Source organism: Neolamprologus multifasciatus, chromosome 3 (genome assembly GCF_963576455.1).
Source record: "Neolamprologus multifasciatus chromosome 3, fNeoMul1.2, whole genome shotgun sequence".
NCBI lineage: Eukaryota > Metazoa > Chordata > Actinopteri > Cichliformes > Cichlidae > Neolamprologus > Neolamprologus multifasciatus.
In genome coordinates this window covers 25,143,316-25,169,597 of record NC_140441.1, presented here as the reverse complement: position 1 = coordinate 25,169,597, position 26,282 = coordinate 25,143,316, and the positions used below count along the sequence as shown (strand labels likewise).

At 40.7% G+C, this 26,282-nt stretch overlaps 3 protein-coding genes across 3 annotated transcripts in view; 1 reads left to right on the top strand and 2 right to left on the bottom strand.

Moving 5' to 3' along the window:
- Positions 1 to 26,282, bottom strand: part of LOC146522230 (up-regulator of cell proliferation-like) — a 239,821-nt gene that overhangs the window by 19,742 nt on the left and 193,797 nt on the right. The gene's annotated exons all lie outside the window — the stretch shown is intronic.
- LOC146522240 (uncharacterized) lies at positions 6,937 to 10,669 on the top strand. The gene is made up of 2 exons (XM_085154128.1): positions 6,937 to 8,795; positions 10,613 to 10,669. The coding sequence occupies exons 1-2, from the start codon at positions 7,602 to 7,604 to the stop codon at positions 10,667 to 10,669; spliced, it is 1,251 nt and encodes a 416-aa protein (XP_085010254.1). The 5' UTR covers positions 6,937 to 7,601.
- LOC146522239 (up-regulator of cell proliferation-like) lies at positions 19,886 to 23,104 on the bottom strand. Its single transcript, XM_085152929.1, has one exon. It carries the CDS (start codon positions 22,707 to 22,709, stop codon positions 20,004 to 20,006), a length of 2,706 nt encoding a protein of 901 aa, XP_085009055.1. The 5' UTR covers positions 22,710 to 23,104; the 3' UTR covers positions 19,886 to 20,003.

Genomic DNA, 26,282 nt, shown 5'->3' with positions numbered 1-26,282 from the left:
TAAGGCGGATATTATTATGAATTGAGCGGCCTTTTATAAATCCAGACTGAGTGTCAGAAATAATTTCATTTATGCCTGATTTTAACCTGTTTGCAAAAATATGTGTTAAAAGTTTATAATCATTATTTAATAGAGTAATTGGTCTTAAATTATCGAGAAGAGTCTGATCTTTCCCAGGTTTTGGTATGAGTGTAATTACCCCTTGTTTCATAGTGTGTGTGAGAGAACCATTTTCTATTATTTCTGTAAGCATTCCAAACACAAGGGTTCTAATATGAACCCAAAAATGTTTGTAAAAGTTACTGGTCAAACCATCACAACCTGGTGCTTTATCTTTGGGTAAAGCACTTAAGGCTTTATCTAACTCTTCAATGGTAATTTTGCCCTCACAAGTCTTTTTAAAATTTTCATCAATTTTAGGAATCAGGTGTTTGATAGATTGAAAAAAAGCCTCAGCCAATGGTCTAGAGTATGAAGAGGAGTACAAATTACTGTAAAAGGTAAAGATTTCTTTAGATATTAAATGAGGGTCAGTGCATAGCTGACTATCAATTTGTAGACTATTTATGGCGTTTCTTTCTTGTCTTATCTTTTCTAATCTACAGAAATATGCTGTACTTTTTTCACCATCCTCGATCCACTTGGCTCGGGATCTCAGATATGCTCCTTTAGCCTTTTTAATATAAATATCGTCTAAAGAAGACTGTAGAATACTTCTACGCTGTTTGTCATTATCATAAAAAAGGGTTTCGAGCAGATGTGATTAAGTTCTCTGATAACTTCAGTTTCTTTTTGCTTGTTCTGATGAGCTATTATTTTACTGTGTTTAATTGAGATTTGACGTACTTTAAATTGAAAGAATTCCCACTTTTCTGTGTAAGAACTTATGTTTTCATTAGCTGAAATAAGTTCTAGTTGTTGAAGTATTTCATTACTAAAATTTTCATTGGTAAGCAGGGATGAGTTAAACTTCCAGTAACCTTTATTATGAGAGTTTTTAAGTTGAGGAGTGACACTGAGAATTATCACACAGTGGTCGGTTAAAGGTGCAGCTGAGACACCCACATCTATACTATTCTGCATTAAACTGTCTGAGATTAGCCAGAAATCGATACGTGATTTAGCCGAACCATCAGGCTTGAACCACGAAAAGGACTGAACAAGTGGGTTTGCTAATCTAATCTAAGAAAGGGCCTATGTGCACGTTAGCATATGCTACTTCCGGTGCGGAAACTCCTGTGGGGAGCTTTGTTTCCGGTGTCCTATTCGCGCCTGGTTTACGGTCCAAAACAAGTTAAGCAAATGAATGACTCAAGCGGCGATTTACATTTCTATAGATGTCTTGGGCATTTACCCAATATATCTGTAAATGATGTTCATCGACTTGTCGATATTTTTCCCCTGCGCCTCAGAGCAAAAGAGAAAAGGGATTCAAATGTTATATTTCTCAGCTGTCCCTCGTTTATCGCGGGTGTTATGTTCTAAAAATAACCAGTGATAGGTGAAATCAAGTAGCCAATTTTATTTTTTGACATGCAAAACATTTCGTGGACATCGTGGACATACAGCACTGCACTTCAGAGTCACACTGCTAGCGATCGATGCAGCGATTCTGTACTGTACAGGAGAGATCACGGAGGAGATTGTCTGCAGCGATCAGGACTCAGGACACAATGTGACGTAAAAAGCATGCAAACTTGCACTAAAAAATCTGCGAAACAGCGAGGTGAAAGGTGATTATGCGAGGGACCACTGTAATTTTGAAGGTAAGTCACAACATACCCTTCGTAAATACTAATGTATAGAAACCGTTACCAGCAATCATTCATTTTTGTGTGGATTTTTTCACAGTTTGTTAACATGCTGTGTAGGTGTGTACTTGACTAGCTGATATCTACATAACGGGGAAACATCTGGTTTGACTATTCTTCATCTGCAGTTTGAATGCTGAGCATTTGTCTGTTTAGATCATAAGACCAGTCACTATACAGAGATGTGCTTCTGAATGTGGACGATGTGTCTTCTGCTGCAGTAATGCAGTTCTGCTTGTGTTGAGTGATGTAAACAACTGATCGATCTAAACTCTTTAAACGATCATTAGATTTTTTATGACACAGCAGTGGTGAGTGTTCCCACCTTCTGCTCTTTGTAACTTAACGCGATCTTTCCGTTTTCGAGTTTTGGACATGATTTTGGAGTAAATCTTCGCAGTAGCGACTGACCGCAAAGTAAAGCTACCAGAAATGCACAACCCCACATCCGGTCTCAACCAGAAGTTAGCATTTTCTCGTGCACAGGGTCAATTTTGTAACTGAAATTGAATGGTGAGAAGTGAATCTGAAATTATTCGAGAGCCTAAATTTTAAAGGATAAAATGCGGTTTCAAAGCAAATTAATTCATTTTCAAAATATAAAATTCAATTTCAATTTAGTGATGATCATTTTCAAACCAATAAATTGAATTTCAAATTAGGATAATTCATATTCAGTTTTTAAAAGCATTTATTCAAGTTGCATTTCAGATTCGATCTGAGTAATTCAAATTCAAATTGAACTTATTCATATTCAGTTTCTGATGGCACAGATTTCTGCGCATATTTCTGAAGCTTGTATTGAAAAACGGTTCATTACTCAAAGCTTTTCAACACAGTCCTCTCTGGTGACATCTTTTGGCCAAAAATATGAAGAGCAGCTTGAAACCAACTGCTTCATTATGATTGCCCACTCTACAGAGTCAATATCTGTCTGATATTGGGCCGCCGTTGTGTTGCTTTGAACGTGTATTTTTGGGGGGTTAAAAAATTTGGTTATTTGTGTAATAAATAATTTTGACCAGTAAACCTTCCTTGTTTAAACATGCACCATGGTGTGGTCTTTCTTTGCTTGTGACTTCTTGATGTTGGTAAATACAATAATTAAAAAATACCACGTTACATATAATATACATATAATATTGTACAACACATTATGGAGTATGCTTCTGCTGTGAGGTCCTGCCTCCATGCACTAATGCAATTAACCGCTAGATGGGTATATTTATAAATAATATTATATTAGGGAAATTTTCCTATACATATTTTTGACCTGGGGGTAGAATTGATTGTGAACTGGTAAGAGAGAATGCTTATGAACTTGCAAATTAAAACATGATGCATTTAAGGTAACCCTTTTCATTTTTATTCAAGAAGAGAATTTGTTCTACTGTGCGATGGCCGAACCTGTTCCTTTTCGTGGAGATAATTTGTCCTGCCTTAAGGAAAATCCCTTCACATGGCACAGAAGAGGCTGGAGTGCAGAAAAACTGATAGAGATGCAGTTATACAGTCTACCTGGGCCCCACAAACTATCAGATAAAGAGAATAAATAAATTAAATTGCTGCATTTGCAATTGGATTTGCAATCTGCATTTGGCAGACTAACATTTTAAGAGTAATTTAAAAATAAAATATATATTTTTATAACAATAAATTTAAAGAGTCAATGTTAGTTTTCTAAAGTTATTTAATGATATTTATATTATGAAAAGCAGATTTTTGACATTTTAAGTTTTTCCCGTTTTCAGATAAAATAATTGCACAAAACAAAAGCAAACAGCCAGAACACAAAGCTGGAAAACTCACCCGATTGACCAAAGTCAACTCAAAATACTCCCACACAACAGAACCTCCTCTATTCCTCGCTGGCTCCATATCTCTCAGTAGAATGATCAGTGGTTTGCTATCTGTCACCTTCAAAACAATCCACAAATCCCGTGAATGATTCACTTCCTTATAAACCATTGAATCAGATACCAAAGCAGTTAGGTTCTAAATGAAGCTTCGGACGTCATTGATCATGTGACTCTGGCTAAACGAATCAAGCTTCGACACAGCGCTTCTGAAGCAGTGTGTTGATTTTTTTGACACACGCACCGGAGCGTCAGCTTCAAGCAAGCCATCACTAGTTTTTGCTTTTGTGAGTTTTATTTTATGAGGAGTTTGTCCAGCAATAAAGCTGTGTTTTCAGTTTAAATCCCATCTCCAAGAGTCCTACATTTTGGGTCCACCACTTCTGCCTGCCTGCCACACAGCCAACCATGACAGAACGACACGACCAGTACATGGACCCAGCAGCACTCGCCCCGTCTGATGAGCTTAGGGAGGACATAATTTATTCAGTTAATAAGTTATGTGACCTGTGGCTGGATCATCCGGAAAAGGAGTTTCAGCATGCTGTAGTCCAGCGGTCCCCAACCTTTTTTGCGCCATGGACTGGTTTATGCCCGAAAATATTTTCACAGACCGGGCTTAAAGGTGAGAGCGCCTGAGAGGCAGTCCCGGGATTATCCGGGACAGCGGCAAGTAAACATTGTTCATGACACCGCGTGCTCCAGCCGGTTACACACCCTTTGGCCCAGTCGATTTGGGGGTTGTGACATTGGAGCCAAGGAAATCCCAGTACCAGTGGTGTGTGGGGGGCTTTGAATACCAATAAACTGATTTTCTCAGAGTGATTTCCCGAAATAATGAGTGTAACCTCCTGAGTGCGATGTGTGACGGAGGCTAGATGGCCGCCATTTAAGGCTGAGACCTTCAGGACCTCTGGAAGGGGAAGTAGGGACAGGTCTAAGATTTTGGCTAACTCTTCGTCTAGGAAATTTTGTTCAGAACCAGAGTCAATGAGTGCGCAGCAGGAGTGAGTGAGGGAGTGAGACATTATTGTGGCAGGGCAGCTGAGGTGAGGGAACGCTTTAGTTGCGGCGCCCGCCAGTATCCCCACAATTACTGACGGGCCGACTCTTTTACTCGGTCTGGGCAGGAGTCAACAAAATGTCCTCTTTTTCCACAAAGAAAGCACTCACCGGTCCGTGGTTTGCGCCCCAGTCTAGAGGAGGAAAGCTTGGCTCCGCCGAGCTGCATGGGTTGCTCTTCATCCCCGTGTTGCTCACTTCTCCACATCAGAGTAGGAAGGTCCCTAGATGTACCCGTGCTCCCAGCAGGCCGCCGACCATCCCCGGCTCTTTTGCCAAACTCCCGCATATGGTCGTCTAAGTTAATACACATATTGATTAGAGCAGACAAAGGTTTAGGCAGTTCCTTGGTTGCTAACTCACGCTTTATGTTCTCGTTAAGGCTGTTGAGGAAGGCTCCACGCAGTGCTTTCTCCTCCCAGCCCGACTCCTCCGCCAGGATCCAGAATTCCACAGAAAAGTCAGCAACGCTCCTCTTACCTTGCTTCAAAGAAAACATGCGATGACCTGCGGCGTCCGAGTTAGCGCCTTTATCAAATACACAGTGAAACTTGCTGAGAAAAACGTCATATGACACAGAGGGCTGGGTACTTAAAACCGCCTGAGCCCATTGAAGCGCCCGCCCAGTCATAAGTTGCACCAAATAAGCGATTTTAGCGGAATCAGAGGCAAAGGCACAAGGTTGCTGTCTAAACACAAGAGAGCATTGCGTCAAAAAACCCCGGCTCTTCCCCAACTCGCCGTCAAATTTTTCAGGCGCGGGGAGTGAGTACTCTCGCTGCCGCGGTGGAGGTGAAGGGGGAAGCGGACAGGCTGCCGCGGCTTCCAGCGAAGGGGCGGGCTGCGTTGGAGCCGTATGAGGTGAGGAAATCAACATACCTTTAAGCTCTGTTATGGCTTGCAGAAGCGCGGTTTGTTACTTTGAAACGTGCTTCAGCATTTCCCCGTGTCGCTCCAAAACCTCCGCTTGGAAAGACAGCTGGCGTGAAGCAGAATCCGCTGGGTCCATGGGGGTGGGATTATTCTGTCACGGAAAAGACGGACCCAGGCGCGGTTCTTTTTCACAGAAACACAGTGCGTTTATTTACAGTGAAACAGACAGGCAAGTCCAACAATTCACTCAAAAGTGCAATTTCCCAATTGTGCTCGTCCCTTGCTCCCAGTACGTTCCGTGTTGTAACTCCCTTGGTGTGTGTGCTCCCCAACTCGCTTCTCCGCTCGCCCCTCCTGGAGGAAGAAGGAAAATCCACTGTTAGCCACACACTCGCCGAATCACAAACTCACGTTGCTCGCACGGACTATACCAGTTCGGAGTAATAATCCCACGTCGACTGTCGCCGCGAGTCCAGGTTAAATACCTCTTTCTAGCCGGGAGGAATGATTACCAATGGCTGGTCAGGTAATCAGCTGCAGGTGGCCGGCAACAGCGAAGGGGGACTCCCAATGACGACAGTCGCCAGGACACGCCTCTCCCACGGCGTGCACCTCCGTAAACAGCCCAAGGACCGGGGAGGGAGAAGCAAACACACACACAGAAAACATACACACAAGCAGAGTCGTCCGGAAGGACCGTCCAACCGTGACAAGAGGTCTTCGCGCCTGCTGGTTCTGATCCGTCTCTGCCAGAGGTCCCCGCGCCTGCTGGTTCTGTTCTGTACCCGCCAGAGGTCTCTCTGCCTACTGGCCCTGTGCCTGCCTCCGCTGGAGGGTCCAAAGGGCCCGTTGAGCTGCCTGTCTCCGCTGGAGGGTTCGGGGAGCCCGTTCAGCCGTCCATCATCGCGGAGGGGCCAGAGGAGCCGCTTCTGCCGTCAATCCTCGTTGAGGGGCCCGAGGAGCAGCTTCTGCCATCCATCACTGCTGAGGGGCCCGAGGAGCCGCTTCAACCGTCCGTCACCGCTGAGGGACCAGAGGAGCCGCTTTAGCCATTTGTCCTTGATGAAGGGTCGGAGGAATCGCTCCAGCACCTTGAGTCCTCTGACGGCTCTGATCCCACTCAGCCACCTCCTGTGTTTCCACCTGCATTTTCCACACTGTCGCCTGCAGTGTTTCCAACAGCTGTTAAAACTCCGGTGCCTGCAGTGCCACCACCTGCTCCATCGCCTGCGGCTTCCACACTGTCGCTTGCTGTGCCACCACCTGGAGCTGCCATGCTGTCGCCTGGTCCTGCCTCGTCCGGCCCCGCAGCTGCCATGTCCGGGCCTGCATCGCCTGGTCCAGCCTCTGCCTCGCTTGGTCCTGCGGTTGCTACACCGCTGTATAAAAGGGTGTGGCGCAGTGTCACCTGTCAAGTAAAAGATGGCGCCAGTGTGTACGGCAGGCCATCCTCGTCTCTGTTGTCAATCTCTTTTCCTTGATATTTGTTTATTATTTGTTATCTTTCTGGCACTATGCCCCCCAGATGGTTATGCATTAATCACCTATGACCGGGATACTTTGTTAAATCTTCGTTTCCCCCCCTATGCTGGGTTGGATCAAGGCTGGAATTTGGGAGATGCTACCTTTCCACGTATCATCTCTTCTACTGGTTCATACGGTTCCCCTCTCTGCTCCCCGCCTAAGAAGCGATATAGGAAGCGGGGCAAACGGAGTGGGTTTCAGGTTCGCTTAAAGGCTTACCTTAAAGCATCAGCTGCAGCTAATTCCCTCACCACCGCGGGGATTATACGACTTCCATCCGCTCGGGATCCATCATCCTTCAGGCTGCTCAACCATCGCTGGATCTGTACGGTCGGTAAACAAGCCTGTCCGGTTTCTCCGGTAGTCTCTCTGCCTGTTCGTGTTTGGACTGGGTCCCCCAGTGATGGTGCACGGCTCAGGCATTTAAGCCAGCTAAGATGTGCTTCCAGCAGAGATAAGATGCCGATCTCCTCAGATGGCTTTATTAAACGCAAGATCGCTGGTGAATAAAACCTTCATCTTAAATGACCTCTTACTCACCTCTCGGCTTGATGCTCTGTTATTGACTGAAACTTGGATTCGTCCTGGTGAGTCCTCTTCTTTTTCAGAGCTACTACCTCCGGACTGTGTATTCTTCAGTTCACCGAGGCCTTCGGGAAGAGGTGGAGGCGTGGCCTCTGTTTTTAAAAACAAACTTAAAGTTCGGCAACTGCCCTCTCCTACCTATTCTAGTTTTGAGGTTCAACTTTTGGAGCTTGCCGGACCCCCAATGATTCTATGTGCTGTGATTTATCGACCACCTAAATATAATAGGTATTTTATTTGTGAATTTGCTGACTTCTTAGGTTCATTTTTATTAAGTTATGACCAAGCTCTTATCACTGGAGATTTTAACATACATATTTGTTGTGCTGATGACCCCCTAGCCAAGGATTTTCTTGCCCTAATTGACTCTTTTACCCTTACACAGTGGGTCAGGGAACCAACTCATCTTAAAGGTCATACCTTGGATTTGGTCCTCTCATATGCTTTGGATATTTGTACTATGGACATTGATAATGCTGGTATTTCTGACCATTTTTTGGTTATGTTTGATGTTGAGCTATGTGCAATTTATTTAAATTCTAAAGGCTGTCATCGCCCTGTACGCATCATTAACTCTGAGACAGTGGCTAACTTCATTACGACCTTTCTAAACTTTGCCTTTTTTGATCCAGACTTCACTGATACAAACTGTTACACACCTCCATTGGTTGATGATTTTGCCAACGCTATGCTATCCACCTGTTGTTCCATCTTAGATACTGTGGCCCCTATAAAGATGAAACGTCCCAGAACTTCTCATCAACCATGGCTAAATGACACTATACGAGCCTTACGTCGTGCCTGCCGTCAATCTGAAAGGAGGTGGAAAAAAGACAGGCTTCAGACATCCTATGACATTCTTTGTAGGAGCCGCTTTCTCTACCAGAACTCCGTAAAGGCAGCTAAAGCAGCTTTCCTATCAGACATTATTGAGACTAATAGCCACAACCCCCGAATGTTATTCAAAATTTTTAATTCAGTGATAAATCCCTGTCCGGACTCTTCGAGCTCGGCCTCTCAGGCTCTCTGTGAGCAATTTCTTAATAATTTTACTGGAAAAGTTTTATTACTGAAGGCTGTTCCGGTTTTAGGATGCATGTCCACCTTTTCTCACTTTGAGCTGTTATCACTCCCCACTCTTAAGGGAATAATTAAACAACTGAGAAACTCAAATTCTGTGCACGATATCCTTCCATCCCAAATTATCAAGGAAGGTTTTGAGGAAATTGGGCCTTGCATCTTATTCTTAATGAATTTATCATTGTTAGTGGGCTGTGTCCCGACTGCCTTTAAACATGCGGTAGTGCACTCCGTTCTTAAAAAAAAGTAATTTTGATCAGAAAGACCCTGCCAATTATAGGCCAATCTCGAAGCTTCCGTTTTTATCAAAAATTTTAGAGAAAGACGTCTTTTTCCAAATACAGGCTTACTTAATTGCAAATAATATCACTGACAAATACCAGAAAATTTGACGCTATTACTCCGGCTCTTGTTGATCTACACTGGTTACCAATCAAATATCGCATTGAGTTTAAAATCTTGCTACTCACTTTTAAAATCCTGAATAACATTGCGCCCAGCTACCTCACTGACCTCCTCAATTTGTACACTCCTTGTCGTGCATTAAGATCATCAGGTCAATTACTCCTGGCCCAACCTAAGTTTAGACTGAAGACCAGAGGCGATCGTGCCTTTGCTTCAGCTGCACCCAACCTTTGGAATAGCCTCCCAGCTTCTATTCGAGCCTTGGACTCTATCCAGTCCTTTAAATCAAGATTAAAAGCATATCTATTTCACTTGGCTTTCCCGACCAGTTAATACCCTTTTAAATCTTTTAATTTTTAAACTTTTAAATCTTTTATTAGATTTTATTAAATTTATTATTTTTTATTAATTTTACTGCTGTTTTTGTCTTCTTAGCATATTTTGTATTTATCTAACTCTCCTGGTCTGTTAGTGCCTCTATCCTGTCTGTGCTTGTGCCCGATTTGTACCCTGTTATTGACTTATGTTGACTCTCCATATTACTGTGAAGCACTTTGGTGTGCCTTCGGGTTTTAAAATGTGCTATATAAATTGTATTGTATTGTATTGTATTGTATTCAAGTTCCTCTTCTTGCTTCTAAGGAACTTCATCTCTCCTTACTGTCAAGAGCTGCGTCCCAAAACGTAGGCTGCATTCTTAGGAGGCCACATTTGAAGGCCAATTACGTCACAGCTAGGCGACAAAGGCTGTCCCAATTCGTCGACTTCTTCAAATGCGGCCGACAACTGCATCCTTCATTTCCCCGAATTTGAAGAATGGGTCGGGTGTGTCCTTCGTGGCCCACCATATCCCAGAATTCATAGCGCAGCCCAGCCAATTCCAGTTTCCAACAATGGCGGCCGCTACTAAGTTTTAATATTACTCTTGTTAATCTTTCTGGGTCACAAAATAAACTTTTACCATATTTTCAGGTGAGAAAGTAGCCGTGTAAACTAAATTAAACTAAATATCTGCTTGGTTTATCAAGACATCGCATATTTGCAAAAGTGGTCCGACGTTCCCGCTCAATAGCTAGCCGGGAGTTTCAATGGTCACTGGAGCCGGCGAGTGCAGCGGATTCCCAGCTTCATCATTTTCAGACCCCCGCTGTTTATTAGATTAGATTAAATAAAACTTTATTAATCCGCTGGGTGGGTTCCTCCTTGGTTTTCACACAGCTGAATAAACGTCAAACCGAAAACTCATTAAACAGAAGTGTGAGATGGTCGAGAATTTACACCAGTGTCCTGTTACATTTTAGATAGCAAGGAGCAGACGGCCAAGTTTACTAAACTCCACCGAGACAGCGGTGATGTAAATCTGAAGGCTAGACCCATTTCACAGCCTCGCACTTCCGGCCTTCTCGGTCTTCTTAGGACCTGGCCGGGTTCTCCGAAGGATGCAGCCTACGTTTTGGGACACAGCTAATGTGAGTGCTAGCTTAACTGTCCACATGAGCAAGCTAACACTTTGGTCCCCGGGCGCTAGCATGGCTCGCATTTCCAGCCTCCTCTTCTCCAAAGAGCCAGGTTGGAGAGTGTGTTAGCTGCCACCACACACCTAGCACAACAACAGCTACCAACCTAGCTACCAAACTACCTGTCTTTGCTACACACGGTCACCAAGCCAAGTAGCACAAGCATATGGGCTCAAATTGTGGTCATAAATATTTTGTACTTGAAAATCAGAATGTGTATATTTGTGCATCTGTAGAAAAGAATTTGCGTGTGCGTAAAAAAGATTTGTGTGTGTAAAAAGAATTTGTGCGTAAAAAAGATTTGTGTGTGTAAAAATATTTACACAAGGTACAAATTCTTTTTGTTAAGGTCTGGGCAACACTTCACTGAGTTCTTTTGATTCCTCAGAGGCATCCGATGGAAGACAAAACACTGCTCAGTAGACCATTTAACATTTTATTACTTCTAGAAGGGAGATGCGTCCTGCATGACACGTTGCCACGGATCAAAATGGTGGTGTCCCCTCAACAGTTTTATTACAGAAGCTCTCTCATTCTAGTCTAAACAACAGTGTCTTAGTAACTTTCCACTAGAGATAGTTCCCTCTTATCTACATTTTCCCAGGCAAGCGTGAGCAAGTCTGCAGCTTTCTACTCCCCAAGGACACACGGCCTCATGCCTTTATTTTCAGGGCTGTGTCCACTTAATACTACACTATATAACTTTATAAAACTTATTATTAATAAAAAGCATAACATTATTGAGGCACTGAAAAATTATTTATTCCCAACAGTCCCTCCTTTGATCTGATCAGATCAGATCGACACTACTATAAGTCATCAAGTATCATCATGTTGTCTTCAGATCCCCAACAGCCCTGTTAACCAACCTTACCAATAATAGCCAGATAGAAGGCACATAACAATCACCACAAATTACCCAATTAGCTGTAAAAATGGATAAGGAAACCCTAATGGACATAATATTCCCCTTCCATTGCCCAAGGACAGACGTCCTCCACTCCTCCAACGGATTATCAATTCCAAAATATTCATGCATTTATTATTTTTCTTAAATTATGTTTTGAGTCTTCGCAGGGCTCTAGTTACAGAACCATCTGGGGTTGCTGGGAATGAAAGTGCAGCACATCTCTCCAAACATTACACACACACACCCTTTTTACCCACTAGGTGTCTGCCCCCTCTGCCCCCTTTAATGGTTGCACCATATGGGATGACTGCTGTGTCTGGGGAAATGTTACACATAAAAATCACAGACTATGACTAAAAGAAATTATCAGATCTCCCATTACTTTTCAGCTCCCCCGATCTCCATTCTGGTTGTTTCCTGCTTTTCTATGTGCTCAGACTAGAACCTCTGTCTGAGGGGCTTTTGACCTTCTTTACAGTTAAATAACTAATCTTCCAGGACGGGCGATTCTCTGCGCTCTTCTCCTCTTCTTTCTTCAACGTCAGGGGTTAGACTACCCTTCAGTTCGTTGTATAGATTAGGGGATTTATTCTGCCCCTATGTCAAAGATCTATGTGTTCTGGGGTCACATCTGTGTCCCCCTTTTTTTTTGGCCAGACCCTCCTTGGTCTGGTGCTTCTGGATTTCCGCCAACCCCTTTGTGGTTATTGCTGTGGTTCTGGTGTCCATTCTCTCGTGACTAGCAGGAGCCCAAACGGCATGACCCTTGACCCCAAATACTGTCTTGGCAGTCTCTGTGTCTGTCTCTGCTGCAAAGGATCCTCGTATCTCCGTGACCTTGTCTGGTGTCTGCTCCTTCCTCTGTAAGAGACGGTAAAGGAAAACACCTCTCTGCCTAGCCTCAATCGTCTAATTTTGTCATCCATTGTTCTTCTAGTGATTCAAAGTTAGAATATCATGTTCGGGACTCTATGACCTAGAGAATTTGTCTAATTATTATCTATGTGTGTAAGCGTGTTTGCAGTTGTTTTTCCTGAATACTATTGTTGTTTATATTTAATGCGGGAAGAAACGGTAAAAACTGTGTTTTATAAGGAAAGCGCTTGAAAGCACTCTCTGCCTGTGAGCAAAAACAAAACCAAAAAAACCCCACCCTTTCCTATTGGTGGAAAAATGTACCATGTCGACCAATCAAAAATGATATGGCAACATGGCATTTAGTTGTTTAGGAAAGGGGGAAGTTTTAGGAGTGACAGCGAAGTTTTGAGATGTGAGAGATTTGCAACGTTTAGCATGTTTGGAGTCTAAAGTTAGTGTGTTGTCTTGTGTAGTTAGTGTGTAGTGTAGTCAATAGTTTTGTTGTATGTGTCAGAACAATGAGCCGACTGCTGAACGTTACAGGTGTTACAGGAGTGATACATCTCCTTCTGTCAGGCCTGCAGGTATCAGGCTTGGGATGTTCTCCTTTACCTCATAGTGGACAGAAATTATTTTTGGAGTGGCACAAATGATTTGTGTGGCATCAGATTTGATGCAGAACACCTGATTGTTCTGTAAATAGTTTGAAATGTTTATTTTAAAAACCGCCTTTGCTGCATTTTTAGGTAAACAGCTGCAAAAAACTTTGTTGTTTGCATAACTCAGTCACTTTTTTGAAGAAGCAACTATATAATTAATTGCCCAACATTGGTCATTATATACTGTATTTTGCAGACAGAGAGTTACAGGACTCTCTCCCAGACCACAGACTCATACTCATAATACAAGTCAGAGCTTTATTTAAAAAAAAATGTAAGTGAGCTGAAGCACTTCATTAAAAGTAGTCTAACATAAATCTAGATGCTGTAGTTTGATTATTTTAATAAACCATGTAACTTGGATGGATTTGATGCTGGCGTGACCACAGTGCACACGTCTGCTGTTGCTCACAGTGGTCCAAGGGACCGCTCAGGTAGTTTGTGTGTTCGCTTAGATACATGAGAAATTAGAGGGAACATTGCTCTCAAGCATAAGTATATAGTAGATTTCAAAATGGTATAACCATGCTAAATATAAGATGCCCAAGTGTGCACTAATGCACCCTAATGCAGGCCATTGAACTGTATGTTTATAAGTACATGAAGTGTACTTCTATCTCTATATCTGAAAAGAGTCTGTGTAAATAATTTCTGGATCTACTGATTTGTTTTTGTTGTAGCACCTCTTTTATTAAGTCTGTATTATAACCTGCAGATGATGAAATCCTCTTTATTTTAGAAAATTTCCTTAAACTATTTGATCAAGAAAGGTAACATAGCATTTAAAGACACATCTTAATGGAAGCAAAAGTTTATGTGACTGTTCATATATTCTTTGTATCGATCTCCCTGTCTCTTTCTCTCTCTCTCTCTCTTTCTGTGTGTGTGTGTGTGTGCGCGCGCATGCTTGGCAAAGGGGAGGTCATGACAGGAGCTTCCTGAGTTGACATTTCCCAGTACATCAACCATAATATCAGTTTGGAGACAGGACTTCCGGAGCTGTTGGTGAACATAAAAGTACAATCACTCATGACAAAGTTACTTTTTTTATCCACCATCATGTATTTTCAAACACCAAGTTGTAATTTTGTTTCATTTTTGAATGCATTTCCAATCAGCTTATTTTCAAGAAGTGCAGTTTTCAGTACACTTTATAGATATGAAACTCTGTTTTTTTTTATTTAAGACAGTGTAAAAAAATTCTAAATTTTCTGTATCACAATCATTTCTATAAAAACATGCTGTCTTTATGGGGATAATATGACAAATATTTTGTGGTGCCTATTAATGATCTGTGGTCATTATTAAAGAGGAAACAAGAACAGGAAGCTTGATCCCAGGTTCTGTCCATTTTCAAGTGACAGCACAGAGATCTGTTAAGGTGAGAATGTGGGTTTTTTTTATCATAAAGATTGTGATGTGAAGTATCAGCAGTATGTTAAAGTGTCACTACAATAATGCTGCTGGGAGAAAAAGGTGCTTTTTAGAGATGTTTTTAACAGAAGGCTTAAAGCACAAAAACTATCATTTTTGTTTGAAGAACTGAACAACTGAAGCTAGTCTGTAGAAAGGACATTGTATTTTGATAGACCAAGTGATTGTCCCTGTGAACCCTTGAAACGCAGGCTGTTCTTTACAGTCGTTCACAACTCACCATTCTTCTGGCATGAGCTACTCAGCATCTACACCTAAAGTGGAAAGTTGAAAACTTATCACTTAGAACTCTCCGCCAAGAAGTTGAAACCATTCAAGATTCTTTGCAAGTTTCCAAATTTTCCAGCAAGCCACCTAGCACTTTCAGACCATACATACCCCGTATTGTCAAAGGAAATACAAGCACATCCACTGCTGCTTGTAGGCTCTGATCATACCCACCTTATTACTCCTATTGCTCGTCAGACATGGCCCTTATGGGTCTCCTGCAGCAGTCAAAACCCGCTTAGGACGGACACTCCATGGTTCTATCACAGACGTCCAACCTCAGAACTGTTCAGTGCATACCCAATGTTTGTTCACTCCTTTTAGTTTTCCTGCAGATGAACTGTGCTATCATGTTGAAAAACTATGGTAACTTGAAACTTTACCTGTGCACAGTGAAAACTTAACATATCAAAGCAGGACACAGAAAGGGTTCAAGTGTTCGCAGGATATTTGAAGTGATTAAAACCCCAGTACATTTGAAAGTTTATTTCCAGACTGCTTCATTTTGACCGGCTGCTATTTTATCCCAAATATTTTTTTCAAATGTTAGGCTATGTCCACACGTACACGGGTATTTTTGAAAACAGAGATTTTCCGTTTTTGTTTTAAAAAATAATCCCGTCTGCACGTAAAGGCAGAAATGAAGGAAAACGCTGCTAGGAACATGCCAAAGCAGCAGGTGGTGATATATTCCTAACCATGCAGAAATATTGGCCAATCAGAAGTCTAGAAGCCTCGGTGGGAAAAAGTAAACAAAGCTGGGGCATAGAAGCAGAACCGAGTCGTATGTGTGGAGGGACAGTAACTGTGTGTGTATATGTAAGCATTTAAACACTGCAGAGAGTACAATTAACAGTAACTGTATTGTAGAAATTCATTTCACCGAAACAATAACGTGGCGCACAGTGTGACGTCAAAAAATGCGCACACCTTTGACGCTGCGTTTTCTGCGTTTTCTCAGTTTTTCTCGTCCACATGTAAATGCAAAAACTGAGTTTTCAAAAATATCCACCCTGGCCGGAGTTTTTAAAAATCTCCGTTTTCAGTGTGGACGTAGCCTTAGATTCGCATTGAATCCTTCAAATTTGGGAAAATTTGGGCCTACACCTTGCGTATCGGACTTGCAGACTTGAGTATTGAGAAACAGCCCATCAGTTCATGGTTAGGAACGAGTCAAGTAAAAAAAAGCAACAAACATTTTAGTCCAAAAGGATTGTTGCATGGACTTCATTTGTAAGTGGGAGATAGGACTGGCTCAATTCATTGCAGCAGCAGCTAGTAGTGGCACTTCTGGTCTGCCGTAGCAACTAGTCCTGCAACTACTCCACCTGATGTGCACTTGTTGGGCTGTTTATACAATCTTTGTTCAACTTAAACTCAAGACTTAGGATTATGAAAACTGCTAAAGACATTAAAAGTATTCTGATTGTAACCCCTATAGACCTGTTTTGTTTTGTTTTTCGCCTTATACTATTATTTCAAACACCTTATTATTATTATTATTATTGATGTTTATATTTAAAAGTGCAATACTGTAATTTTCTGCTGCTCATTCCTGTGCAATATCCCATCTGCCCTCCCGTCATATTTCTTTTCAAGATTTTGTTATTTAATCACTAGTGTACATATATATATTTAGTCATCTTTTCTCTTTTACCATGTCTCTCTAATATTTTGCTCCTTACTATTTTTCTATTTTTTTTTTATTATTTTATTATATTTTATTATATTTTCTCCTACTGTATCATGCTGCTGAGTGACTGCTGCTCGTCAAACACATTTCATTGCAATGTTGACCCTGTGCTAACTTGCATATGACAAATAAAACTGAAACTGAAAACTGAACCTCATGAAAACACTGTGATTTTCCGTAGTCCAGTGAATGCAACATAAGCATGCTGCTGCATTAAGCTAGGCAGAGCAATTAACAAGCTACACAGTGAGTCTTTCAATATAAAATAAGTGTTAGAATGTACCTTTAACAATCTCTAACTTGAAGTTATGTACTTTTCAGAGCCTTTTATGTGTTTTGCTCTCGACCAAACCAGGTGGAGCGTGTGTTTGTTTCTTGGAAACTCCGGTGAGTTACTAAAAATGATAAGTTAGCAGGAAAACCTATGCTAATTTTAAACGTGGTAACTATTCTGTATTGTCTAAATAAGCTAAAACCAGATGGAGTACTTGAACTGTGTGTGAAATGGAGTGTTATATTTTTATTTCATTGTCTATTTGATTAGGCACTTTCACAAAGGCACCATACTAATGCAAGATGCACTTTTATTTTAGTTGTACATGTTATTCAGTGCCTTTTCTGCACATTGTCATTTCAGTTATGAGTTATTTTATATAAATGAGTTGTTTATATAATAATAATTTATATAATTATATGATTAAGTTACAAACATTTCATGATTTGATTACACATGCCTTAAAAAGGGGTGTATAAATATATTTGAATGCTCTAGAAAAATACAAATCGAATTCATAGAAACAGAAACAATGTTAGAACAACAGTGTACTTGATTTTGAAAATTTTATGAGATCTCATTTTATTTAGAAAAACTGTTAAGAACTATTTTGTTCATTGTTCTGTACTGTATATGCAGACTATTTTTTTGTGATCCTGGATCCTGAAGTTGGTTCTGGATATGGATGGCGAGCCAGACCCTGTGAAAACTCTTGGCGAAGAGACAGTCACATGGACTATATCCAAAATTTTGTGAAAAGCTCAAACCCATGAAAGACACGGTTTACCCCACTTCCTTTGTTAGAGAACAGGGAGGATAATTTTTCACATAATTTTCCTTATTTAATAAGAAACTAATTTATAAAACAGATGATGAAACATACGATATGTCAAGAAAAATACATGTTATTTTTTTCAACAGATTTATTGATCTGATGTCACTGCAATTTATAAAACACAATAGAAAGTCTCATTTTGATAACACACCCAACCAGAGACATTAAAACACTGAATATACTGTGTGCTTACACAAAAAAGGCATATAGCTCATCAGGATCAATTCACCACCTGGTCTACCTTCTCCCTGTGTATAAACCTATCGTACACAGGGAACCATGCTGTGAAAAGATGGTGAGACAGAAGTGGGCTCTGAGGGATGGTGGATTGAATTAGAGACTACAATTTATTTTTTATTTTTTGTAGATAACACACAGTTTGATCCACTGTTTGCTATTTGTGTAAGTGTAAAGATTCAACATAAGACTCCTCAAAGAAACACAAATTATTTATAAAGTCTGAGTCTCTTTTTTGTTTTTACTTTGTTATTGAAAAAAAGAAGAAAACTGACTTATCCATAATAGAAATGTGAATATATCAATTACCAAAAAAAGAGAGAAGAAAAACAACACACACAAAACATATATTTGATATCAGATTATTTTTCATTAATTCAGTTAAATTTTCTGTGTACTGAGAGTATTTTACTTTTGGCTCAGAAGATATTGAGACATTTTCTTTAATATTACAAAAACCACATCTACGATATCTTCTGTACAGCAGAAGGAAATGAGGAGCAATACGAGTAGTTACTTGTATGCCTCATCAAGACTTTTTTCTGCCTGATATTTATTGATTAGATACCAAAATAATGGGATGTTAGCACATTCTGCTTTATATTGTTCTGCAAAATTCTCGTTGTATTTTGTCATTACATATTTCTAGTAGTCTGATGCTTTGAGACTCTTATCTGGCTGAATATCCCAGTCCTTATAAATTTTCTTGTATTTCTTATAAGGGTGCCATTCATTGTTTGTATGACTGCAACGAAATCTGTTGTCACTGATCACTGAGGATGAGCATATGTCAGTGACAAGTCGCTCTGTCCGCTTCCACCTGTATCTACCCAGACCTTCTGGTCTATGCAGTGAAGCAAAGTGTTCAGTATGGACTTTTCCTCCTGCATCACAGGGAGCTTTGCAGAATGGACACTGTTTGCCACAACCAATCAATTTGTTGAAAAGCACATTCTGAGGCTGCACATGGAGATGTTGTAGTTTCATTTCAAAGGTAGATTTTTTGAACTTCTTTCTAAGAGTTTCTGGCATGTCATTCACAGATGCCGTGAGACAGTCAGCAAACTGTTCCTTGTCAGCATTGTTCAGTATCATAAAAGCACCAAGAGCATCCTGGGAAATGACCAGTTTATCACCAAGTTCTTTGCAAATATCTTTAACAAAAGCCTTGAAGCCATCACTCTTTCTGGTTTTTGCCTTTTCAATGGCAGAATTTATGCTGTCAATACATGACCGCAGATGTCGCTCCTCAAACTCAAAAACTGTCGACTCATTTGAGAAGTGCTCCTTTATTTGTGCGAGTATCCATGTCTTTACATACTTCTCATATGAGCGAATGTAGCTCACATAGTTTTGAAAATCCTCCTTGGAGAGCAAATCCAGTAAAATTGAATACTGGAAGGACATTCTTGTGCTGAAATGCTCGAGTTTCCTCATTTCATCAATGATATCAGGACCCAGGGAGCGATTAACAAAGTCTTCAACAGCAGGCTTCAAACATCGATTTGTAAATTCTTTTACCTTCTTCTGACACTGGTCTCGTTTATGAAACACATCTTTGAAGTCCTCATGAAACTTTTCCTTGTTTTTAATCAGACATCTGTACGGATCATTTTCTTCTATGAAATCTTCGTGCATTTTCTGAAACTTTCTGGCTGCAAATCCACAGATGTGCTGTTTTAGAGAAACCTCGAACTCGATGTTTATCGTATCATCTTGATGGTTTTTTAGCTTCTCATCAATCATGCGGAGGATCTCCTGGATGTAAGTGTCATGGTAATCGTTTCTTCTTTTCACTTGTTCATTCACAAGGTCAGTGCAAGCAGCTATGATGCTGTCAGCCAGATCTTTTATGTGATCCTGACCAGTCAACCACTTTTTTGTTCTGTGTTTAACATTGTTGAACCATCCTTCAGCTGTATATTTGAAAGACTCTTTTCCAAAACTTTGCAGACTCCGTTCACTTAATAACTCATTTGCACGGCTCCCCTTATGTTTCAGATTTTCTCTCAGACAGTAGGACACTCTGTCTGTGACATTCGAGGTTTTTTGTTCAGAGAAAGAACGTTTTTCTAAAGTTTCCCTCCACATCTTCTCAAACTCTTTGTCCAACTCTGCGTCTGTCATTTGGATGTTTTTTTCTGACATTTATCAATTAATGCACACACTGCTTTTTCAATCTCTTTCGTATGATTGTCTTTGATTTTATCAATTTCTGTCATTCCCTGTCTGATTTCTGCTGCTGCTTCAAGCTGATACATTGCACCAGTTTCTATTTCACGACGAAGGACTTTTGCACTGTTTGAGAATTCCTCTTTGTATCCTTCAACCAGATACACATGACCCTCTGTTTGCTTGAAATATTGTGTCAGATTGTTCAGAATCTTTGTCTCCCATGCAGACAGCACTGTGGAGGCTTCACTTTTCAAAGATCTGAGAAATTCTCTCATGTCAGATGTTTCTGATTTTGCTGCAATGGTACCAAAATTGTGAATTTTTGTTTCTGCATTTCTTACCCAGGTGTACATTTCTTTTCTGAACTCCCACTCCCATTTGTTGAACTCTGTGCAGAGCTTCATGTACGCATCAGCTACGAGGCTGTTTCTGAAGCTGAAAATGAAGTTTTCATGCTTTACTGCATTCCACAGGCTTTTCACCCACTCTTTAAACTCCATGACATTATTAGCAGATGACTCACAGTTTCCCAGTAGTTGGATGATGTTTTTCTTGAGCTCATATACAGCCTCACTGTATCCTGCATTAACTGGTGCCATTGGTGGGTTTCCATTCCACAGTCCAGGAATGTACCAGTTCCCAGTGTCTGGACTGTACTCCATCACATCAGTGAAGCTCTTGTTCTCCTCTTTCTTTTCCATTTTGGCTGCTGCCTGAGTCATCTCATTTAACTGATCCAGGAGCAGTTTCCTGTCTCGTAAGTTCTTATCATGGGCTGAAACATCCGACACATTCTGGTGAACAAACTGACATTTAGGCTTTTTGCCCACCTCCTTCATCCTGAGAAAAGCGTGCACAACTATTTGTAGGATATCTTTCATTTCAATTAAATTCTCCATTGCAATGTTGACAATGGTGACATCACTCAGCCCCACAACAAGTGTTGCAAGCTCATTGTCGTGCTCATAGCTGTTGTCCAGTTGTGCAAGTTCTGGTGACTTTAAGCCCTCAGTGTCAATGATCACCATGAAGTCACAGTTTAGGACATTTTTCATGTCTTCATTGATTTTGATGAGCAACATAAAGGCACCTCGAGTACATCGACCACTGCTGACTGCAAACTGCACTCCAAACATGGTGTTAAGGAGAGTGGACTTTCCTGTGCTCTGAACTCCAAGAACTGTGACTACCAGTATCTTTCTGTTTGGAGACACCAGGTCACTGAGCTGAGAGAGAACATCACTCGCCCATCTGAGAGGGATGTTGGATGCATCTCCATCTACGAGCTCAAGAGGAAATCCATCAAGCAACAACTCTGCACACAGTTTGGGCAGATGCTGTAATTGTTGACGTGATGGGTCTTTTTCTGGAAGAGACAGTGAAGCTTCATAGATCTGACCCATTTCACGGAAGAAGTGTTCAGTCCCCAGTGAGCTGTTGGAAATTTGTTTGTCAATTTCTTTGATCTCCTCTTTGTTCTCAGAGTTCTTGCATTTTTCTTTATATTTCTCCCTGAGTTCAGACAGTTTTATACGAGACACATTATCGAGGTTCATTCTCATCCATTTCAAAAAATAAAACCTTTCTGTTCCTGGGCTTGATATCCCAGTGATGAAGTTTGTCATAGCTGTCGATATCTCATATGAGTTCTGCTTTTTCCGCAGTTCTTCTTTCTGTTTCTGAAGATCACTTTTGTAATGTTCTATATTTTTAGACCCAACATTTCGAAGTCGAAACTCTTCCTTCTGTAACGAGGTCAGTGTTTTCCATATTTGGCCTTGTCTGGGAAGCTCATCTTCTTTATATTTATGGATGTCTTGAATCCCTGCAGTGATGGTTTTTGCATTTTTCTTTGCAGTCTGGCACTCTGGTGCATCTTCATCAACCAGGATTCCCAGTTCATGGGCAACGTCCACCATCTTCTCTATTTTCATCTTCAGCTCTGATTTCTCAACCACATTTCTGACAGTTTTCCTTAAATCTTTTACAAAGTCTGCATCATTTTTCTGCTTTGTCTTAATAATGATGTTATTTTCAGTTAGATCCAATGCAGTTGCTACTTTTTCCAAAGCATCTAAATTGAAGCACTTGCTCTCAAAGTTACCCACCAAGAAGATCTGTGCTTTTTTGTTCTGGCTTTTAAGTAGACTGATCACAGAGTCAGACTTGGAATCCAAATGATCAAAGAAGACAAAAACTGCTGCAGATGTCTGACACAAAAAGCTGTATTGTGTTTCAAATGAAGCAATGTCTCCACGAAGGTTAGCTACAGCCACTGGCTGACTGAAAATGTCAATATTTGTGTTTCCACAAGGAAGATACCAAGTAATTTCAGTCAGTCCGTTGGAAATTCTTCTTGGACTGTCACCACACTCCATGTTGTGGTGAACAAAGGTGTCGTGGTACTGCTGAGAATTGCTCAGAAGCTCATTAAGAAACTTTGACTTGGACAAGGAGCACTCACCCAGTCTGACAAAAGAGACCATTGGAAGTTCAGAGAGAACAATCCTTTCTTCAATGAAGCCCTTTGACTGTGAAAGAGACTGAGGTCTGTACTTTTTAACAATGTCTCTCATGGCCCACAGCATGAGTGTGCACTGTTCTGTGTCACAATTAGGAAGCAGCAGAGGGACAGAGAACTGACACATGGACATTTTAGTGCCATTTCCTGCTGTAGAAAACCATCAGAACACAGAAAGAGAGAAATGATTATGTCGAGGGGGTTCACCATGCTGTCTTTGTTTGGACTGCTGACCAGATGTTTAAGACTGAACTTTTCACTCACTGATTTATCATCACTGTTTGTTTCAGGCACTGATGTGCATTTCACATTCCTAGCAGTTACATTAAACATCATAATTTTCTTTAGAAAATACCATGGAAGGTCTGATTTACACTTGGCAGGTTCATCAGTGATGCTCCTCTTGTCAATCTCAAGTATTGTTCTGAGTGATAACTTCTCTCTGTAGTTCTGCTTCAAGCCCATTTCTTCCAATAAGCTCTCCAGGTGTTTCACTGTGGATAGAAAGATATGTATTATTTCCAAAGTAACTATTGTCTCTTTAATATTGCAAGACACCGATCTAAAATTAATGGCTTTGTTCACACAAGAACTTAAATTACGTGTTGATCTGATCTATTGTGCCCTCTGTGCTAACCTTTATAGGTTATACCGTGATTATTCTGCAACAGTTTATCGGTTCAGCCCATAGCAGGACCGGCTTTTTTCTTGTTTTCAGTAGCGAGCGATGCTTATGATTGTGCCAGAGCACATTCTGAACAACACCATGAGAATTTCGCTTTTTATACAGGTGGGTGGATGTTACACTCTGGAAATGGAAGGAAGGTGAGTGTTGTTGACCCTCCGTGGTCCACTGACACGCTGCACCTCCAAATCACATGACTGATGTAAGCTGACATGGCAACAAGCTGCAGCCACGCTGAGTCTCTATTTCAGCCCACATCGAAAATTCGGACTTCAAAGTTTTTAAATTTTAATTATAGGCCAGTAAATCCAGAGCTATGATAATATATATATATAAGCCACGCTTTGTTCTAAATACTGTCGTCACGTTTGTGTGTGTGTTTTAAGCGTTTTCTAAGGACAGCACGAAAACAGTAAAGAAAGGAAAAAAAGCCACCTCTTTCCTAACGGTGGAAAAATCCACCATGTCGACCAATTAAAAAAACAGTCAACATGTGGGATTTGATTGTTTAGGAAGAGGGAGGGTTTTGTAGTGACGGTAACGGCAGCGAGACAGAGCGAGCGAGAGAGAGAGAGAGTTTTTAGATGTGGGAGATTTGTAACGTTTAGTGTGGACTGTATACTTAGTGTGTTGTGTTGTCTTGTGTAGTTGTTTTGTTGTGTAGTCGTTTTGTTTTGTGTGTCAGTGAGGGCACTAATGAATGTCACTAAGGCACATTTGCAATGTAAACACTGTCACTAAGTAGGAAACCAGCGGAGTGATACACTACCTGTTGTCAGGCCTGCAGGCTTATCTCTGTGCTGTTCTCCTCTGTCTTTTGGTGGACAAACTTTTTTTTTTACTGGCACACATCATTTGTGGGGCATCTTATTGCAACACCTGATTGTTCTCTCATTTTAGTTTTAGTAATATTTTTAAAATGTTGTACAAAATGAAAAAACGGTAGGTGTATTGGCTGCATTTTTAGATAAATAGCTGTATATGTTTACAAAATGTACAATTTATATTTGCATTTCAAGTTATAAAAATTGACTGTTTTTTTTTTTTTTTACAGTAAAATAAATACTACTAGGATTTTTAAGTTCTTTGTGTGATTTCAGATCAGTAATAGTACTATTAATAGTAATAGTAATACTAATGCAGTATGTCAGTCAAAACAACTAAATTCAGTTGAGCTGAAAAGAATGATACCAAACAAGGCAAGGGGGAAAAATAAAATGAAACAATCTGAGGGTGAAATACAAACGTAAACTCAAAAGGAGTCAAAAATGACCGGTTATATTTCAGACCTCAGTGGGTTAACAACAAATCATGAAAAATTAGGTTTAAATTTTTGTTCATGACAGTGCATTTGACATTTTGTGTAATTTGAGCTGTAACAATGTGATTGTTTTCTAACAAAAAACAGTGTGAAATTTAAGTTAGACTTGTGTTTGTAAATGAACCGCCCCATGTTGTGTAGCTTTCTGGATTTTATTCTTATTGGGCTACATATTTATTTATTATACAGGCTATACAGTACATAGAATCAAAACTCACATGTTTTATGTAACTAAAGTGTGTAATTATATGGGCTACAGACAATAATTAAGTTCTAGACTATATTTATATGAAAATCGTGTATACTTACTGCATTTGAATCATTTAACCCTATGTAAGCACCTGCATGTGTTTGAAAAAAAAAAAGGCTTCGATTTTGCCACCGCATTTGATTTCTTTGCCACCCACATGCCACCCTAAGAAAATTTCTCTAGATCCGCCCCAGCTTGTACAGACAGTAATTTAACTCAGATGATTTAGTGCACAAATGTTTTCTGCAGATTAAATACCTTATTTAAAAAATTTAACAGGGTGAAAATGAAAGGACACACAGAGGTCATTATATTTAACTAAAAATAAACTTAAAAAATAAAACTAGATATGAAAAAAATAATATTTTTTTACATAGTTTTTTAAACTGTTGTTAGGAGCCGTGGAAATAAATCGTTTGCAACATAAAAATGCACCCAATGCAATTTTATCACCACCTGCTTTACGGTTCAATATCAAATCATAACTCAAACTGCACAAAGAATAGGGGGGGGGGAAGCATTAAACAACCTACCGTTACAGAAGAGATCTATCCATCTAACCTTTTCTTCTTCTGCACGAAGACTGGCAGTAAGACTGTTTTCTTATTTCTGTAGATAAGACACTTCCTTTGAATTCTTCTTATACTGTAGTGCAGCAGGGATTCTGACCACCCCTTTTATACTATTAGATGAACAAAGGAGCTTGCAAAGAAAAGCGTCTGGACTTCTTTAAGTTACTTGAAGACGTTTCACCTCTCATCCGAGAGGCTTCTTCAGTTCTAAGGTCAAATGGTGGAGAGTCCCAGATATAAACCTGGTGGGAGTGTCCCCCCACAGAGGGACAAAAGGACCCCCTGATGATCCTCTAATCGCCTGAGCCAAGGTGTGGAACTGGGTGTGGGTCCCAATCAGCCAGAGTTTCTGGTGAGTTCATTGTGAAACCTGGCCCCACCTTATCATGCGAATTCCTGAGGTCAGATGGCCCAGGGTGTGAGAGGGCGTTAAGGCGTCTGGGAAGGGATCTCAAAACTGGATTATAGATGGCAGAGAGTTGGTGTCGTAAACCACCGCCTCTGTTCAAAGATGGTCGCTCACAGTGGACATAGATGGCTTCTTTCACTCCTCTTTCAAACCATCTGTCCTCTCTGTCCAAAATGTGAACATTGGCATCCTCGAAGGAGTGTCCTCTATCCTTAAGATGCAGATGGACAGCTGAATCTTGTCCCGTGGAGGTGGCTCTTCTGTGTTGTGCCATGCGCTTGTGAAGTGGCTGTTTGGTCTCTCCAATGTAGAGGTCTGGGCATTCCTCACTGCACTGTACGGCATACACCACATTGTTAAGTCTGTGTTTTGGCGTTTTGTCTTTCGGGTGAACCAGTTTTTGTCTGAGTGTGTTGCTGGGTCTGAAGTACACCGGGATGTCATGCTTGGAGAAAACCCTCCTGAGTTT

Excerpts from the sequence above, each read along its gene's own strand:
- LOC146522240 (XM_085154128.1), top strand. The coding sequence starts at position 7,602 with ATGGCTTTATTAAACGCAAGATCGCTGGTGAATAAAACCTTCATCTTA. Across the intron at positions 8,796-10,612 it reads TATTACTGAAGGCTGTTCCG|GACCTGGCCGGGTTCTCCGA; the intron begins GTTTTAGGATGC and ends CGGTCTTCTTAG.
- LOC146522239 (XM_085152929.1), bottom strand. The coding sequence starts at position 22,709 with ATGTCCATGTGTCAGTTCTCTGTCCCTCTGCTGCTTCCTAATTGTGAC.